This window comes from Pteropus medius, unplaced genomic scaffold, assembly GCF_902729225.1.
Source record: "Pteropus medius unplaced genomic scaffold, Ma_sr-lr_union100, whole genome shotgun sequence".
NCBI classification, from domain to species: domain Eukaryota; kingdom Metazoa; phylum Chordata; class Mammalia; order Chiroptera; family Pteropodidae; genus Pteropus; species Pteropus medius.
In genome coordinates, this window is record NW_024352780.1 from 1,150,238 (window position 1) to 1,166,262 (window position 16,025).

Consider the following 16,025-nt stretch of genomic DNA (forward strand, 5'->3'; position numbering starts at 1 on the left):
CCCCGAGCCGGGCTTCTTGTGTCTGTTTTGGCCCCTGGAACCTGCTGCCGGGCTCCCTGACCTAGACTGCGGCCGCGCTCTGCGGCTGGGGTGGGCGTCCGTTCCAGAAGGCCCGTCTGCGTCCCTGGCTGGCAGTGACCTTGAGCAGACCCTGTCTTATTTCTGCACCTCCTTCCCGTATCCGAGGCGGCGGTCCCCGAAGGCAGCAGCTCTGCGTCCCGACCCCCGTGCACGCCCGGGGCTGGCACCCACCCACGTGTGCGGGGGCACCAGGCGCAGCCGCAGTCCGGGCTCTGCGCACGGACGCTTCGGCTCGTCGGCCGCCCCTTCGCGCGTCAGCCCCGTGGGGGCCGGGTCCGCCTCGTCGCCCTCACGGCCACGACGTGCAGCGCGTCCGTGCCAGTGACTAAACGTTTTGCGACCGAGTCGCTCGGTCCACTGGCCCCGCGCCCTCCGCGCTCCAGCGAGCTCTGCTTCTCCCGCAGTTGCTGAGGGCCAGGCCCTGGGCCGCCCCCCACCCCCGGGCCTCCCTTATTTGTGACGTCCCCCGAGAGAGAAGCGGGAGGCCCCAGAGCATGTCTGCGCCCACAGCCGGGCCCGTGTCCAGCACACGTGTCCCCTGTGCACACGCATCACCACCGCCCCAACCCTAACCGCGGAGTGTCAGGGCCTGACGCCCGGGGGTGCAGAGGAGGGGCCCGGGCGAGCAGGCCGCGGCGGGGCTGGGGCTGGGCGGGCGCTGCGTGGGCCTGGGGCCCGTGGCCCCGCACTCTCCCATACTTGCACCGGGTCCTCCACACTCCCACTGTCCCCCCTGCGACCCGCCTCCGACGACGGCCATCGTTAGATTATCGTCTTCCAGTCCGGTTGTTTCCGCGGCCACCCGTCTGGACGGCAGCTCTGCTCCAGGCCCCCAGGCCGGGCATGGCAGAGACGGTGCAGTGACCGCAAACGCGCGACTCCTCACGGTGGCGCCCGCCCCTGACCCCAAGCCCCGCGCGTGGGGCTGGAGCACGGCGACGTCTGTTGACGGAACGGACGCCTGGACGCCAGGAGGCCTCGCTGCTCCCGTCCCGGTCCCTGTCTGCTGGGTTCCGGCCTCGCAGGCTGGGGTCTCGGCTGACTGCGGTGGGACGTTCAGCCGTCTGTGACAGCGAGTGGACCGTGTGTGCGTGGCGCCCACGGGGTGAGACGGAGCCAGTGCGTGTGGCTGAGGGACACTGTGCGGAGCAGCGCCTGGCTTGCCTGCGGGCGCAGTAGCGGCACATTCACACTCACACCCACACCCCGTGGCAGGGGTGGTCACGGGGACCCAGCGCGGTTAAGCGCTGGGTGTACGTAGCAGGTGGCTTGGGCAGGAAGCAGCAGGTCAAATGGTTTTGAAACTGAGCTTAGATAATTCCGGGGACTGGTGAGGGCCAGGAGGAAGCCGCAGGAGCTGACGCGCCGAGAGCGAGGCCTTCGAGACGCATCCCGGGTGGGGACGCTCGGCGAAGCCTGAGGGCGGGCAGGACGTTTGTCTGCCCTGGCCCCTGGAGTGCCCCCCTGATCCCAGGTCTAGGGGGCCCCCTGCCCTCCACATGGCGGGCTTTTGGTCCACATGTGCCGGGGCCAGAAGGTGGGCCGTGGCCATGTGCTCCCGGCTGAGGCTCTCACCCTGGGTGGACCCGCACGGCCGCCGCCGGGCTCCGGGCTCGCGTGCGGCCTGGGTCTGCGTGCCACCTCGCCCACAGGTGACGGACCGCCGTGGCCAGGCAGCAGCGTGCCCGAATGTTTTCAGGGGCAGAGTCCAGCCCGGCTCTCACGATAGGCAGGGTCGTGAGAGGGGGCCCCACAGGGCTGCCCAGCCCCGCGAGCGGCCTGGCACCTGCTTGGCGCCCTGAGCGCTGGGCAGAGGATGGGGGCCAGTCCTGCTCCAAGGCACAGCCAAGGGAACAAAGCAGGAGGCGGGGCCCAGGGCGCCTCAGGGGCCGTGCGCAGGGGGTGCCTGGCCTGTGCTGGCCGCCCCGTCATGCGTGAGTGGTGGGGAGGCCTCCACGCACGCCGGCGGGAAGCACCCCCTCAGCTTGTGCAGGGCCTTTCGCAGCTGCAGTGGGAACTCAGTGGCTCACGCGGGCCGAGCTCTTTATTCCTGCCGCGCCTGGTCTTCTGGGGTGGTCTCCCGTCCAGCACTAGCCAGGCCCGACCCTGCTTCGCTTCTTGATCCGACGGGATCGGGCACGTGCAGGGCGTGTGGCCGTAGCCTGGGCTTAGTTCTAATCTGTGTTCACGTACCTTTTCCTGAAAGCCAAGGGCCTGTGGTATTCAGTCTAAGACACACGAGAAGGGAGAAATGCAGCGAGACGTCACCAGTGTAAGTGACACCCTGGCTGCCGTGTAGGTTTTTCATTTAAAGAAAGTTTCTGTGTCCGTTTCTGATTAGAGGTGCCTGGGCATGGGCAACACCATCACGCCTGAAGCTCCGTGCACCTGAGCCCGCCATGGGATGCTCGGGCCAGCGGGGCCTACTACACTGCCTCTGTCGGGGGCCTGGAGGCGCATCCGACACTTGGAGCCCAGCCATGTTCGAAGGCATAATTATTTTGACATTTCAGTCAGCTAATGTGATGGCTCTTAAATGAATTAAATATTCATCGATACCTGAATTTATATTTATTTTGCCATTCGGTACTGTAGCTGCTAAATTAATATAGCATACTTGAAAGGACATTAGTAACAGAAATTTAATTTCGAATTTTGAATTTTGAAATTTAATTTTGCCATACCTGAGAAAACTCCCCTTATCAAACTGTGACTTCACTCCGTCGAAGGACAGTGACAGGCCCAGAGACAGGCCTGTAAGTGCCACCCAGTAAGGACTGGGCAGGTGTGGGCCGAAGCGGGCCCCGGCCCCCCTTCCAGCCCGGAGAGGGACTGGCAGTCACCCTAGTTATTGTCACTAGTGAAAATAAAGGAGTGGTTTGCATGTCGCAGAGTTAAGTTTGGTGTCACCATGAGGACAGGTGTCATTGTCTCCTCCAAACGGAACACTCGAAACCTCTGGCGTGAGACCAGGGTGTGTAGCTCGATGCTCACAGCCCAGAGGGACCTCGCTGGCCACCGGTGTCGAGCTTCCGACTTCCCACGTTGGCGAATGGAGGCCCGGGTGGGGGCGAGCTGCCCAGGCCTCACGGCGAAAGAGGCTGGCCCTCCCCAGTGGCGGAGCCCGCGGGGTCTGCGGGGCCGACCGCAGCGGGGTTAGGGGTCCACAGAGGGCTGGGGCCGGAAGCCGGAGCAGGGCCTGACGTGTCCAAAAGCCAGGAAGAGGGGCAGTAGCAGGGAGAAAGAGCCGGCTGGAGCTGAGTCCGCAGAAGCAACGCGCGGCCCGTGGCGGGTGGGGGTGGGGGCCCGATGGGCCTGCCTCGTTCCGTCGCGGGCGGCGGCTTTGAGGGCGGCTGCAGGACAGTGTCAGATGCAGGCCAGAGCTCCAGACAGCCGGCACTTCCCGGAGCCACTCAGTCACCCCTGACCTGACATCGAGTCACCCCCCAGTCCCTGCTCTCATCTGTCAGGAGACGAGGGGTGGCAGCAGCCCTCACACGAGTCCCACGGTGCACCCGCTGCCGATGCTGCGTCCCGTGCTCCGTGGTTTGGACGGTGCGTGCCGGAACGTTCCCGTGTCCCCCGATGACGGCTCCTCCGTCCTCAGAGACAAGTGCGGTGACGGTGACATTTCCTAACACCCTGTCTCTGTGTGGCCTTTTAAAAAGAGATTTTTTAAGAGACACGCTTTGCATTTCTTTACAACAAGGAGCTTGGTTTTCAGTCAGAGAAACAGGAAGATTAATGAGACCACGTCGGTGCCCGGCATCGGGTGGCCTGCTTCCGACAGCGTGAGTCTGGTATTTTCTAGGGACTGACACTGTATGACGTTCGAATCGGTTTTCTAAATACCTTAGCAGAAACGTTGCGATAATGTATGAAGCGGGGCTGAATTTTCTCTTTAATTGAAAAAAGCAAAGGTATTTTACTAATAAAAATACATGTCATTTTCTGTAATGTACAATGTGAAGACATTTATCAAGTACCCACTAGACACAAAGCCACATGCTAGGTGGGGGCCGTGACACGGGACAGGAAGTGGACATGGGGAGGGGGTGCCCAGGAAGGGGACCCGCACACGTGCAGTGAGCCCACGTGGACCGTGCGTCTGGGGGGCGGGAGGGGCCGGCTCGGCGTTGGGGTCGCGACGAGGTTTATTCTGACGGGCAGGCTCGGGGGAGGGGGCAGCTGCGAGGCAGGGGCGCACGTGGCGTTGGGGTGCTGGGGACCGGGGAGAATTGAAGGCAGCCGTGTCCCTCGGCAAGAGCCCTGGGCTCAGAGGAGGGCGGGCTGGACGGCGGGCCGGGGAGGGGACCCGTGGGACCCGTGGGAAGCTGGGCGGAAACTCGCGAGACCCGAGGGTGCTGGACGGAGGAGCCGGGAGCTGCCGGGAGGCGTGACGGAGCAGGTGCCCGGAGAGTCGCGTGAGGAGCAGGCAGGGATGCGGCCTCTGAGGGGTGCGGGACGGGAGCCGCAGATCGACGTGCGTGTGAGCCCCCCACCTTCCGAGCCGGCACTTCCGAGAGCGAAGGGCACGGCTCACGAGCACCCGCGACGGCGGGCGGGAGCCAGGGCTGTCCCGGGTGGACGGGGCAAGGGGGGGACCCCGCCTGAAGGGGTGCAGGAGGCGGGGCCGGAGGGAGCCCTGGGGGAGGGGCAGCAACGGCTCTGGCTTCGGTCGGGCCCAGAGGAAAACTGAGTCATCACGTCCGGAACTCGAAGGGCAAACGTTCCCCTCAACCCTCGACGCCCATCTTGCCGATTCGATCAAACTCTGTGCATCCCTTTCCTTTGGAATCTTTAAGAAATGATGCCGAAGGCAGCGTGGTTTACTGGTCACTCTGTGTTTCCTCCGGCAGAAAACCCTTCCCTGGCCAAGGACGTCGTCTGTGCCGCCCGGGGCTGCCCGCGAGGCGGGCTAAGGCTGCGCGTTCTATGTGCCCTGCACGCGGCCACCGTGCTGAGCGACCACTTCCAGGTTCGTCATCTCTGATGTTTTCAAGGGTTTCATGTTCATCACGATCGGCGCATGCAAGGCCGACCCGCTGTCCTAAGCTTGCCGGCGGGTCCTGAACGCTGAGTGGCCGTGCTGTGCCAGGGACGCGGGGGCTGGGGCTGCAGCTGGCACTGCCCCCCCAGGGTGCTGCACAGGGGTGCCAGGGTGACAGCACATCCCCGGAAGGCTGGCTGCTGAATTTTCAGGAACTTCCTGAGTTGGTCCTTAAACACAGACATCATCAAAAACCCAGTGGCATAAACATCCGATTAAACACGCCGTGTCAGGAAGGGTGGTCAAGACTCGAGACCCGGTGGGCGTCTCGGCACGCTGTCCCGCTGCCTGCCCTCGAGGCTGTTCGTGCTGTGTCCGCAGGACGGCTGGGTCCCAGCCCAGCTCTTGCCGGTGCTCGTCTGTGACATCCGGGGTCAAGGGGGCACTTACACCGTGGACTTGGCAGTCTGCACATGATCGAGTTGCTCACGGCCGACCAGCCCATCGTGGGTTCCGACGGGCTGACCACGCGGGCGGTGATCGGGCTTCTTCCCCGAGTCCGTAGCTCGGTGGCGGCCAGAGTGGCAGTCTCCTCCTAGCTGACTGGGACAAGCGCCCAAAGCACCCATGCAAGGCCCCCAGCTCGCCTGGGTGTGAGACGTGACTTTTATCTGACCCGCTTGCCCTGGGGTCCGGGACCCTGGCCACAGCAGGCCTCGCTGCTCACGTAGCAGGGACAGTGGTGACGTTCGGGACACCTGCCATTCCTCCAGTCCGGCTTCGAATGCTGTTCCTTGCCTCTGCGTCACGGTAATGCCACCGAACCTCACGTCCAGTGAGCGCTGGGCTTTCACAGGAAGTAGAGAAAGGTGAAGCGCAGAGACACCAGGCAGCCTGCCACACTCCCACAGCACGGTGAGGGTGGAGACGGCCTCGCCCCGAATCCGGGCAGGGTGTGAGGACCGTGGTCCTCGGTCAGGGGAGGCGAGGTCTGGGGGGTCACCGTCGCAGCCCGCCGTTTGTCATAAGCACCTTGATTTGCTTGGACCATCAAATCTGTGGCTCTGGTTTGCCCAGATCGTCGTCAGGTATCGAGTACGGATAAATATGAAAACCCTGAGAGAGAATTCTGAGTGCTGTGTGAAGCTTGCAGTAATAAAACGGGCACGATCCTCCAGCTTTCAGAGCTGCTCCGGAGACTGCATTTGTAGTTCACATTATTACGATTATCAGTGGTTCTGGCTGGGAACAGGTGAGTTTTGATAAAAAGCAAAAGTTCCCCTTTCCGATGACAGGAATAGAATGACTTATCTTAGGATGCAGAGCTTAGAGGCCAGGTCTGTGATTCAGGGTCGAGAGGGTGAAGCTTTCTGCACAGACCCTTTGCAGGCTGTGGGGCGGGACGTGCCCTGTGCCCCAGGACAAGCCGAGTGGGGGGCGGGCAGCAAGCACAACGCCATTTCAGTTTCTCTTATCTAAAAACATTCCCGCACGGTTCTGTGAGCATCAGGCTGGGCCTCCACTGGAAGCCACAGTCTCAGCTGATCGAGTTGATACAATGGAATTTCAGGCGTCACCTCCTGACTGGGTCCACTCTGCTCTGAACAGCAGGATATTGCAGGAAGGACCTCAACGGGGTCGGAAATCACATTCCAGAAATGACAGGTGCCCAGCGAGTCCGGACATTCCCGCATGGAGCCGCACCGAGGGACCGCGGCTCCTGGACATGTACACGTGTCCCCAACCGCACGCACCCTCGTGCATCTCCTAGGAGCTGGACGTGCACACGTGTCCCTAACCACCCTACCCTCGTGTATCTCCTAGGAGCTGGACGTGCACACGTGTCCCTAACCACCCTACCCTCGTGTGTCTCTTAGGAGCTGGAGCGGGCGTGGTCCTCGCCCCCTGAGCCGCGTTGTGTGCATCTTCGCGGGCGCCTGTCCAGCAGCTGGGGACGCTTCCGGAGCGGCTTGGCGGACGCCCGCCTGCAGGACTGCGGGTGCCAGCCGGCGCCGGACGCGGCTGGGCAGCGCGTGCGCATGTGCGTCAGCTGGGGCCCCATCGTCCCCCACCCCAACCCCGAGGACGTGTCAGGCAGGAACGCACTGACGTTCGCGTACTGTAACCTGCGGGTTAATGCAGATATTTCTAAGCCCCACCAAGGTCTCCGTGGCTTTACGCTTTCAGCTGTGAGGTGTCCTGAGGCCTCTGTGTTGGTGGTCAGGGTGACGCTCAGTGTCCCAGGCGTCTGCGGGGACGGCCAGGCACTGTTCCGGTTACTTCTGCTGGGCTAACCTTGTGCTGTGTTCCCACAGCGTGAGCCGGTGGTGGGAAGGAGCCCTTGGTGCTCTGTGGTGGCTCCTTCCCAGGGGCACCTGCCCACCCGGCTCCCGGACCCCGGTCCCCCGACACCCCGGGACCATCTGTCCGTTTTTCTCATTTGTGGGGAGCCATGTGTGACGCATCCCCACTCCCCCGACTTGTCACGCACGGCCTGGGACGCACGTCTGTGCGTGTGATGCCGGGGCGCTCGCACACAGAGGGGGGCGGGGCACGCTGCGTCCCGTCCCGGGGGACCCCAGGGCAGTGTGTTCTCGTGGCCCCCTCTCCTGGGGACTCGCTCTGCTGCTGTTTCTCGTGCTTCGTCTTGCCTAAATTAGCTTTAATTTTTTGCCATTTCAGGTTGGCCCAAAGCCTCGAAAAGACGTTGTTTTCCAGGAATCCGATTTTGACTTTGCTTAGCAATTTCACGGTAACTGCGGGTACGTACGGGGTTTCTCCAGGTCTGCGTGATGGAAACTACATTCGGTTTCTCACACAAATCTATTGTCAAAATAAAACGTGGGAAGAGGTGTGCGACCGTGATGCATAGCCGGCTAGAGCTGGCCCGACGTCGCTGGGACTGGGGAGGGAGGAGGACAAGCTTCTGTGTCCAGCTCCCGCCGTGGCCCTGCGTCCCTGGACAAGCCACCCGCAAGCCTTGTCTTCAGTCTGTGCAGTTCGAGTTCTTTGTAGCCCTAACGGGCCAGGTCTGGAGGCCCCGCCCAGTCCATAGATGACCCTCCTCTCCTCAGAAGGGGTGCGACTCCCCCGCGGCCCTGGTCACTGGTCCCCACGAAGGCCGCTTTCTGGAGGAGGAGGCCTTAAAGCTCACAAGCCCTGGAGGGTAGGGTGAGCGGAAGACCCCGCAGGACGGGCTCGCTCCACCCGCAGTGTGAGCCACGCGAGTCCCCGCCACGGACCAGCAGTGCTCTGCTCCTGTTCATTAGGGGCTGCACATGGCGAGGGGCGTGGTCCCCGCCAGGCGTCGAGGCCAGAGCTCGCTTTCATAGTCAGTAACAGACCGAATGTTTGCTGTTGTAAAATGTCCTTCCTTTCATCGCTTTTCAGATGTAGAAGTAAAGGACGTGATGAAGAATGTCACCAGGTTCGCGGAAGACCTTCGAGCTTCTGCCCACGTCTCGGAGGGAACCATCAGCAGCATCTTGGAAGCAAATCTTTCCCGTTCACCGGTACGGAGCTGCTTCTCTGGCACCGGCAGGCTGTGGCCAACCCGGGGCTGCTGGCTGTCACCCCCCTCTCCGCTCCCCCTCTCCCGGGGGGCGGGAGCTGTGCAGATGGCGTCACTGGGGCTGAAAGGGAAGGACACTGAGCTCGGAAGCAGAGGGCGTCATTGTCTGGCACCACAACCTTAGGGTCTTTAATTTCATCATGTCGCCTTCTCTTGGGTTAGAAAAGATAAAATTAATGATATTTATTCTAGCGATTCCCAACTCTGGTGCAGGACGCCCCAAGGGGGCCCTGTGTGGTTCAGAAAGGGTTGCAAAATTCTTAAAAATATGCAAAAACGAAATATCTGAAAATACCTAAACACCAGCGATGGTCTCCTTCGGGTGGGGAAGAGCCGTGTCCGGTCGGACGGCGAGCTGGGGCGGGCTCGCTGGGGAAGCAGTGAGCGGGGACAGTGGGGTCGTCCCCGGGGCGGTGGGGAGGCGTGATCCGGGCAGGCGAAGGGTGGTGTTGGGACACGCTTTGTCCTCGGGGGACAGGGACAGGTGACTTCACAGTGACCACAGCAGGTGGCACCTGCATCCGTAGCATGAACCCTTTCAACATGTCCTGGGCGGGTCTTACTTCCCTGTACAGGGAAACTTCCAGAAACGGCGACCACGAATGTTTTTATGGACGGTCGGCTGGGCCCTAGTAGACATTTGGTTCCATGTCGGTCCCAGTTTGTCAGGGCTCCGCCCTGGGTGGCTGGGGCCGGCCGTCTGGGGCAGTGCTGGGGTGAGGGTCCGCGGCTGCCCAGCACAGCTGCGGGGTCAGGCTCCTGATTTCCGGTCGGCGTCGCTGCCTCGTTACGCAAGCGGCCACCAGGTGTCACCGGTGTTCTGGCGCAGGAGGCCTGTGTTAGAGGCGACACTGCCCAGCACGTGGCCGTCCGGTGAGTCCCTCCGCCTCCCCGACAGCGGAAGTCGTCACAGCCGCCTAAGGGGCTGGACAGGCCATCGGAAGGGTATTAAAAAAAGGCTGCAATCTGTGATTCAGATAAGTCATGGTTATTTGCTCCGGTAGAGAATAGGGACCCCCAGGGACCCCACGAGCCTGCAGACGCCGGGGCCGGGCCGGGTGGCCGTCTGGGGGCGGCCAGCCACGTGCAGGACGCTGAAAGTTCTCAGAATGGGCAGGTTGCTTGAACGTTGGATAATTATGCACAGATTTTAGAAGCATTTTCATTTAAAATGTTTGACTTGGAATGAGTGAAGGCTCAGTGTTTTGGGGGACAGTTTCGGGGTCCGTCTTCGAGTCCGGCGGCTGCACACCCCAGACGACTCACGCCGGCCCTCGTCCCTTGAACAGGTTCTCTGGAGCGCCCTCACGGTGGCTTTGTCTGCCCGGTGTGACCGGGAGAGTCTGCGCCCCCTGCTGGCTCTGCCTGAGCCCGCGGCGGGGGAGCTGTGCCGCCTGCCCGGGGCCAACGTGTACGCCCTGATGGTGTCGCTGGGCCGGAACCTGGACCTGCGGAACCTCGTCTACAAAGTAAGGGGGGGGCGACAGCCGGCGGCCTGTGTGGCCTCTGCAGGGGCGGGTAGATGCGCAAGCTGGCGGCCGGCGCGTGCAGACCCAGCAGACTCGGCCTACTCCGGGTGGGGCTCAAAACCGAGGGGGACCCGGAGAACTTTCGGGGGGGTCTGTGGAGCTGGGCCCGTCGGGGCATTGGGCAGAGCATTGGTGGTGGTCACGTGCTCAATACGGAAGGACCAACAGCAGAAAACACCCTCTAACCCCAGGGCTGGGTCCCTTGTCCTTGGGGACTGCCCTCTGGGAGTGTGGCTGGGTGGCTGGGCGGCCAGCCACCCACCTTGGCCTTCCCTGGCCGTGGCCTTCTGTGCCCCTGCTGTGTCCTATGAGGTGACCTGCCATCTTCTGCCAGGGCCTGCTTGGGAGGAGGTGTGCAGACGGAGGGCCACACAGGGCCAGCCCTCGTCCTGGGAGGGCCAGCTCGTCCCCTGCCCCCACGACCCCCACAGCGGGGCAGGGTGGGGCGGGGCAGATCTAAAGATGACGACGTGGGGGCTTCAAAGTGGTCTGGAGCACAGGATCACAGCCATCCCAGAAGGCGGGGTGGCTGCACCCGGTTCCCGGCCTGGTCCCCGGCTCTCGGCTCTGCCTCTTCCAGAAGCTGCTCCATCTTCTGGCCCCCACTGTTTGAATCTTAGGCTTCTAGAAGCATCACCCCCTACCCTTGGGGAGTGGTCTCGCTCAAAGAGATTTGACATCTGGGCTAATCAGATGTCGAGGTGGCTCTCGGGGCTCTGAATCCGAGAGAGCGGTTTTGGGGTTCAGGAGAAGGTGGGCGCCATCTCTGCCCAGGGTCCTTCGTGGTCTCTCTCCCCTTCGTTGCCCCGTGAATCGGGCGGTTGAGTGTTTGGGCGCACACTCGCACGCGCACACTGAGAATTAATGTTAATTTTCAGACCGAGGACATTTTAAACCCATGAGCAGGACGATGAACGCTTCCCGCGTGTCCCTGTAACTGCGGCCAGCTCGGCCCATGGAGTCACCGCCCCCGGCTACCGTGCAGCCCGGGTCGGCCCCTGTGGCCCCCAGCGTCCCGGGCCTCACGACACGCCCTCCGGGAGGCGGTCCAGCCCCGTCGCCGAGCCCGTGTCCCCCCCGATGTTCTGTTAGGCTCACAGAAGCCACCTGTTTGTAACCAGCGCTTCCAAGGACCCAAATAACAAGGACGCAGTAACGTGACAAGGGCCACGATGAGGACGAGATGTTGGGTGGGAGTTGGTCTCCCAGACACGGAGACAGTGACGCCACCATCCGTAACAGCCGCTCCTGTGTGCCAGGCCCTTCCGGGCGTGTGGCTCTGGGCGCTGCCTGCACGTGGTGGCGCTCGGAGGCGGCCGAGTGTCCGGACGCGCTCGCGGGCAGCGTCCCCGCGGGGTTCCGGCACAGAACCCCGCTCCCAAGGCCACCTCGCTCTGCCGCACGGCAGAGAGCGGATCTGCGAGGCCCCTTGCGGGGCGGTTTGCTGTCGGTGCAGGGCGTTCGTCTGGCCCGTCCGTGCGTGACCGCTCCGGGCGCCCCCTCCGTAAATCGCGGTCACCGGGTGCCACTTCTCAGTGCAGCCGCAAGTAGGAAGCCGAGCAGGAAATGTGACGGAAGTGTCGTCCGTTGTCTCCCTGGGTCGTTACGAGCAGAGACGCCTGTGAGAGACGGGGCCGGGGCCTCGGCAGCGCAGGCCGGCCACGGGGCCGGCAGCCGGGGGGCAGGCCCAGCATCCTGACGAGCAAGGCGCAGTGACAGCCGGGATGTCGGCCTGAGGCTGAGAACGTGACGGTGCAGGTGGCCGCGGAGGAGGAGGCCGGTGCGGTCCCCCCACCCCCGTCGCCCACTCCCCCTCCGCCCAGCGGGCGTCGGCGAGCGGGGAACATCGCCAGCGCCCTCCGGTCCCCGCAGTGGCTTAGACGACCACGATGGCGAACGCCTGGCCTCGTGGGGTTCGCATCCCAGGACGGAGACGGAGCAAACGAGCGAGCAGCAGAGAGGGCTGGCGGTGGCGGCGGGAGGGGGCGGAGGGCACCGGCGTCGCCGAGCCGAAGCCGAGCCCCGACCCTGCCCGAGGCCCGGGGAAGCCGTGCGTCTCCCCCCCGGGCCTCGGTTTCCCTACCCGCAAGGCGGGTGTCACAGGGGCTGAGGGGCTGAGGACACTGCCTCGCGCACGAGGGCCGTGGTGTTTGGCCCGCCTCTCGGGTTCCTCCTCGGGTCCCTCAGAGACGGGAGGAAGTGGTTTGAAACGCTTCGAATCTTAGCGGCAGATCCCGTTCGTGCCCGGTTCAGGGTTTAACGATGCTGGTGCAGCTGGCCGTGCTCCAGCAACGGAGCCCAGTGCACGTTAACCAAGAGGCCTTCCGTGGTGCACACGGAGATGCCCCCACATCCGAGAGGCGGTGGGGTCACACGGCCGGGTTCTCAGCCGAGAGAGCCCAGAGCCACACGCCCGGAAGGGCCGGGTACATCGAGAGAGCCCGGCGCGTCGCTTACCCGCTGCTGTGCTTCCCTTCCAGGCGCTGGTTCCGGCGGACGCCAGGCGCGTGCTCAGCTCCCTGCTGGACGTCGTGTCCGGGCTCAGCCGCCTGCTCCCCAAAGCCGGCCACGTCCTGGAGCTCCTCCCTGACTTTCTTCGTGCGTCGGAGATCACGGCCTTGCTGGATGTGGCTGGCGCGCCCGAGGTGCGTGTCTGTGGGGAGATGATCAGGTGCGGGGGGCTGAGGTGCGTGTCTGCGGGGGAGGCACTCGGGTAGCCAGGGGGCGAGGTGTGTTCTTGAGGAGAGGCGGCTCAGGTGTGGGGGCCGAGCGTGTCTTGAGGGGAAGGCGGCTCGGAGTGAGGGGGCCGGTGTGTGTCTCGCGAGGAAGGCAGCTCGGAATGTGAGGCGGCGTGTTTGCTTGAGGCAGCTCAGATGGCTGGGGCGAGGCGTGTTTGCGGGGAGACGCTCAGGCGTGGGGGGCCGTGTTCTTTTCGCCTGCATTTCTCTTCCGACTCCTAATATTGGCCCAAGACCACAAAATATAGGAGAGTAATGCCTTTGAACGGCCCCGGAGGCGACAGCGTGACAAAGGGCAGGCCCAGCATCTCCCTAAAGCCAGCAGGGGAGACTCTGGCCTGTGCCCACCGTGGGGCAGCCCACCGTGGGGTTGGGCCGTGCACCCTGTGACGTCGGCAACCCCCAAACCCATTGTTAGCACACGCGAGATTCCAAGCAAATCGCTTTCAAACACTTTAAAACAATTATTTACATGTAAATAACTGGCTGACAGATGGTCATTTCTGCAAAGACAGACACACCTGAATGAGGTGCGTGGCGTGAGCCTCGTGCTGGCTCGAGCTGCGTGTGGATGTGGCCAGGCGCAGTCCCCGGAGCTGCTGCTGAGGCGGCGTCCTAGGGCCAATCTGGCGAGCCGTCGGGAGCCGGGCCGTTTGGTGGCAGAGCCGCACGTTACGGGTGTTGCTCACTGAGTCGGCGACACCTCGTGGCTTAGTGATTCATCCCTGGACAGACCGCAAGGGTTTGCTGGGCACACGTGGGACCCTGTCCTGTCCTCGTCCCGCGGCGGCAGTGATGAGCACAGCGCCCGGGGGCGGGAGGGCACCGTGGCCCCGAGCCTCGGACCCGCTAGCATGCGTGTCCGGCGGAGAAGGCGCGCGGCCTCGCCCCACGTCCGTGTCACTGACCTGTGCTCTCCACACGTCTTCAGGCTCCACACGGTGGCCGGGCCGGCACCTCCGCCTTCGGTTCCTTTCAGTCTGTGATGAAGATGGTTTGTAAGGAGCAAGAGCCGGTTTTCAGCAACTCTCACACGTTCATCGACTTGCCCAGAGTTGGCGAGCTCCTGGCAGGGGACAGAGGAAAGCTCCACATTCCCGAGGACTCAAGTAAGGACACAGCGACCCACTTGTGTAGGTCGTTTTGCCTGTTGAGACAGGGCCCCCCTCGGACGCAGCGCCCTGTCCGTGTGGACGGCGGCGAGGGACTGCCTGTGCCGCGCTCTGGCCTCTGTCCTTCCCGGTCGACGAGGCCACCGAATGCCGCCACGGCAGCTGTGCGTGACTGTGTCTGATCCCAAACTGGTCTTGCCGCCCTTCCTGACGAGGTCGTAGTTTAAAGTGTGAGGTGTTAAAATACCAGCAAGACTCTGCAGTCCGTGCTCTTAATTTACACTTCATGGAATTATTCCTCTAGATTTGTAGAACTTTTTGAATAAATAGCACTTATTTTTATTTTCAAATGAAAACGAAAACCCTCTGAATCAGGATAGCGAAGCCAAGGCTTCTGTTTTACGTGTTCTCTTCAAGGGTGAAAGAAATGGTTCCCCTGGGAGATTCATTCCTAACTTCATAAGAAAAACCTAATTCTGCTCTCGACACCAAACCGTCGAAACGACGATTTTCTAGATCAAAAACCAGATGCGTTCGTTCCCTCCCTTCTGACCATCGTCATCGTTGGGTGTCCTCGGCATCCTCGAACGCTCTTACTGAAAGCTTAGTTTGAAAATGTGAAGGTCCTATGTTCAAATCGTTGACGCGGACGTGCTATCTGGACGTTTCTCATGAGACACGAGCCACGAAGTACAGCGTCAAAGAAAAGCATTCCCGGATTCGCCGCCCAAATGCAGAATCGCGCCCTGAGAGCGACGTGTCAGTCAGTGGTCGAGGGTGTGGCGTGGCCGTCGTCAGCGAGCTCCGCTAACCTGAGCATCCTGTATCTTTTTGTCGTTGTGACAGCTCCTTTCTGTTTGAAACTTTATCAAGAAATTCTACAGTCTCCAAATGGCGCTTTGGTGTGGTCCTTCTTCAAACCTATATTGCATGGGAAAATACTGTACACGCCAGATACCCCGGAGATTAAGCGGGTCATTCAGAAGGTGAGCCCAGGCGAGCGGGGAGCCGATCAAACCTGCAGGGGGCATATCGGGGCGAGACGAGAACACTCACGGTAGCTGACATAATGACTGTGTGGTCGGATCACCTACAGTTTCGTTATGTTGGTCACAGTTCATTTTGGCCCGGGTGTTTTTTCCTGTTCCTGTTGTTGTCAAACGTGAATTTGCCGAGTCGTCCTCTTGGAGGACACTCTGGGGCATCATTTGGAGGAGCTAATGTGACGAGGACAGTTAGACAGGAGGACCATTTCTGGCGGCAGAAGCACCTGCAGGGCAGACAGACGCTGGCCTGTTTTGCTCGGCGCATCTGCTGATTAAGGACTAGCGCACCTGGCGGGGCTGCAGGCGGGGTAAGCGACGGCTCCGGAATTGACTGTGACCCCCGTGGAGGGTGAGCGCCGGTGAAGAGGCCCAGACGGTGTCTCTGGGGGCAGGTTAGACGTGGCTTGTCCGAAGGCGCGTCTTCCCTTTCTTACGGGGCTTAACCTCTGCGAGCGATTCGCGACGGCATTCATTGTCCGCATTTGCCCTTGCCTTTGAAATGATGGAGCTGTATTTTCCTGGGGTCCCGTTTTCTTGTCCGACAGTGGCTTAGGAGCCTGCAGGCCTCTGTAGGTCGTCACAAAGGACTCGGGGGTGATCTGATCTTAGGCCAGAAGCAGAAGAGGAGTTACCCAGTTCTGAAAATGATGAGCTTCAATACTTCAAATAGCATCGACTCAGACGTTAGTGGCGTGAGGTCCTACGAGCGGTCGAGGTACTTCTGCTCACACTGGCTTTTACGAACGAGCCCCACGTCCCCGGCCGTGGTCACCACGTGGGGCCACAGCCGTGTTGTCCCCAGGCTCCGCTGCCAGCCTGACGTGGCTCGTGCTGCATTTGCCCTGCTCGTTCTGAATGTGTTCGATAACTTCTGTTTTTACCGCAAAAGTGTCCTTTTGGAAGGCTATTTACCAAAAGTCTGGGCTCTCACAATGGAATTGTATTAACCCGGATAAAC

The 16,025-nt window shown here is 62.0% G+C and overlaps 1 protein-coding gene across 1 annotated transcript in view; it reads left to right on the top strand.

Annotated features, from left to right (window-relative positions):
* The window catches only part of ABCA13 (ATP binding cassette subfamily A member 13), a 148,766-nt gene that overhangs the window by 41,038 nt on the left and 91,703 nt on the right, over nt 1–16,025 (top strand). Inside the window, exons 15-22 of the mRNA XM_039847126.1 lie at nt 4,886–5,059; nt 6,949–7,112; nt 7,754–7,833; nt 8,462–8,583; nt 9,932–10,111; nt 12,652–12,816; nt 13,841–14,018; nt 14,868–15,007. Of these exons, the coding sequence (XP_039703060.1) occupies nt 4,886–5,059; nt 6,949–7,112; nt 7,754–7,833; nt 8,462–8,583; nt 9,932–10,111; nt 12,652–12,816; nt 13,841–14,018; nt 14,868–15,007 (1,203 nt within the window). The remainder of the gene's footprint in view (nt 1–4,885; nt 5,060–6,948; nt 7,113–7,753; nt 7,834–8,461; nt 8,584–9,931; nt 10,112–12,651; nt 12,817–13,840; nt 14,019–14,867; nt 15,008–16,025) is intronic.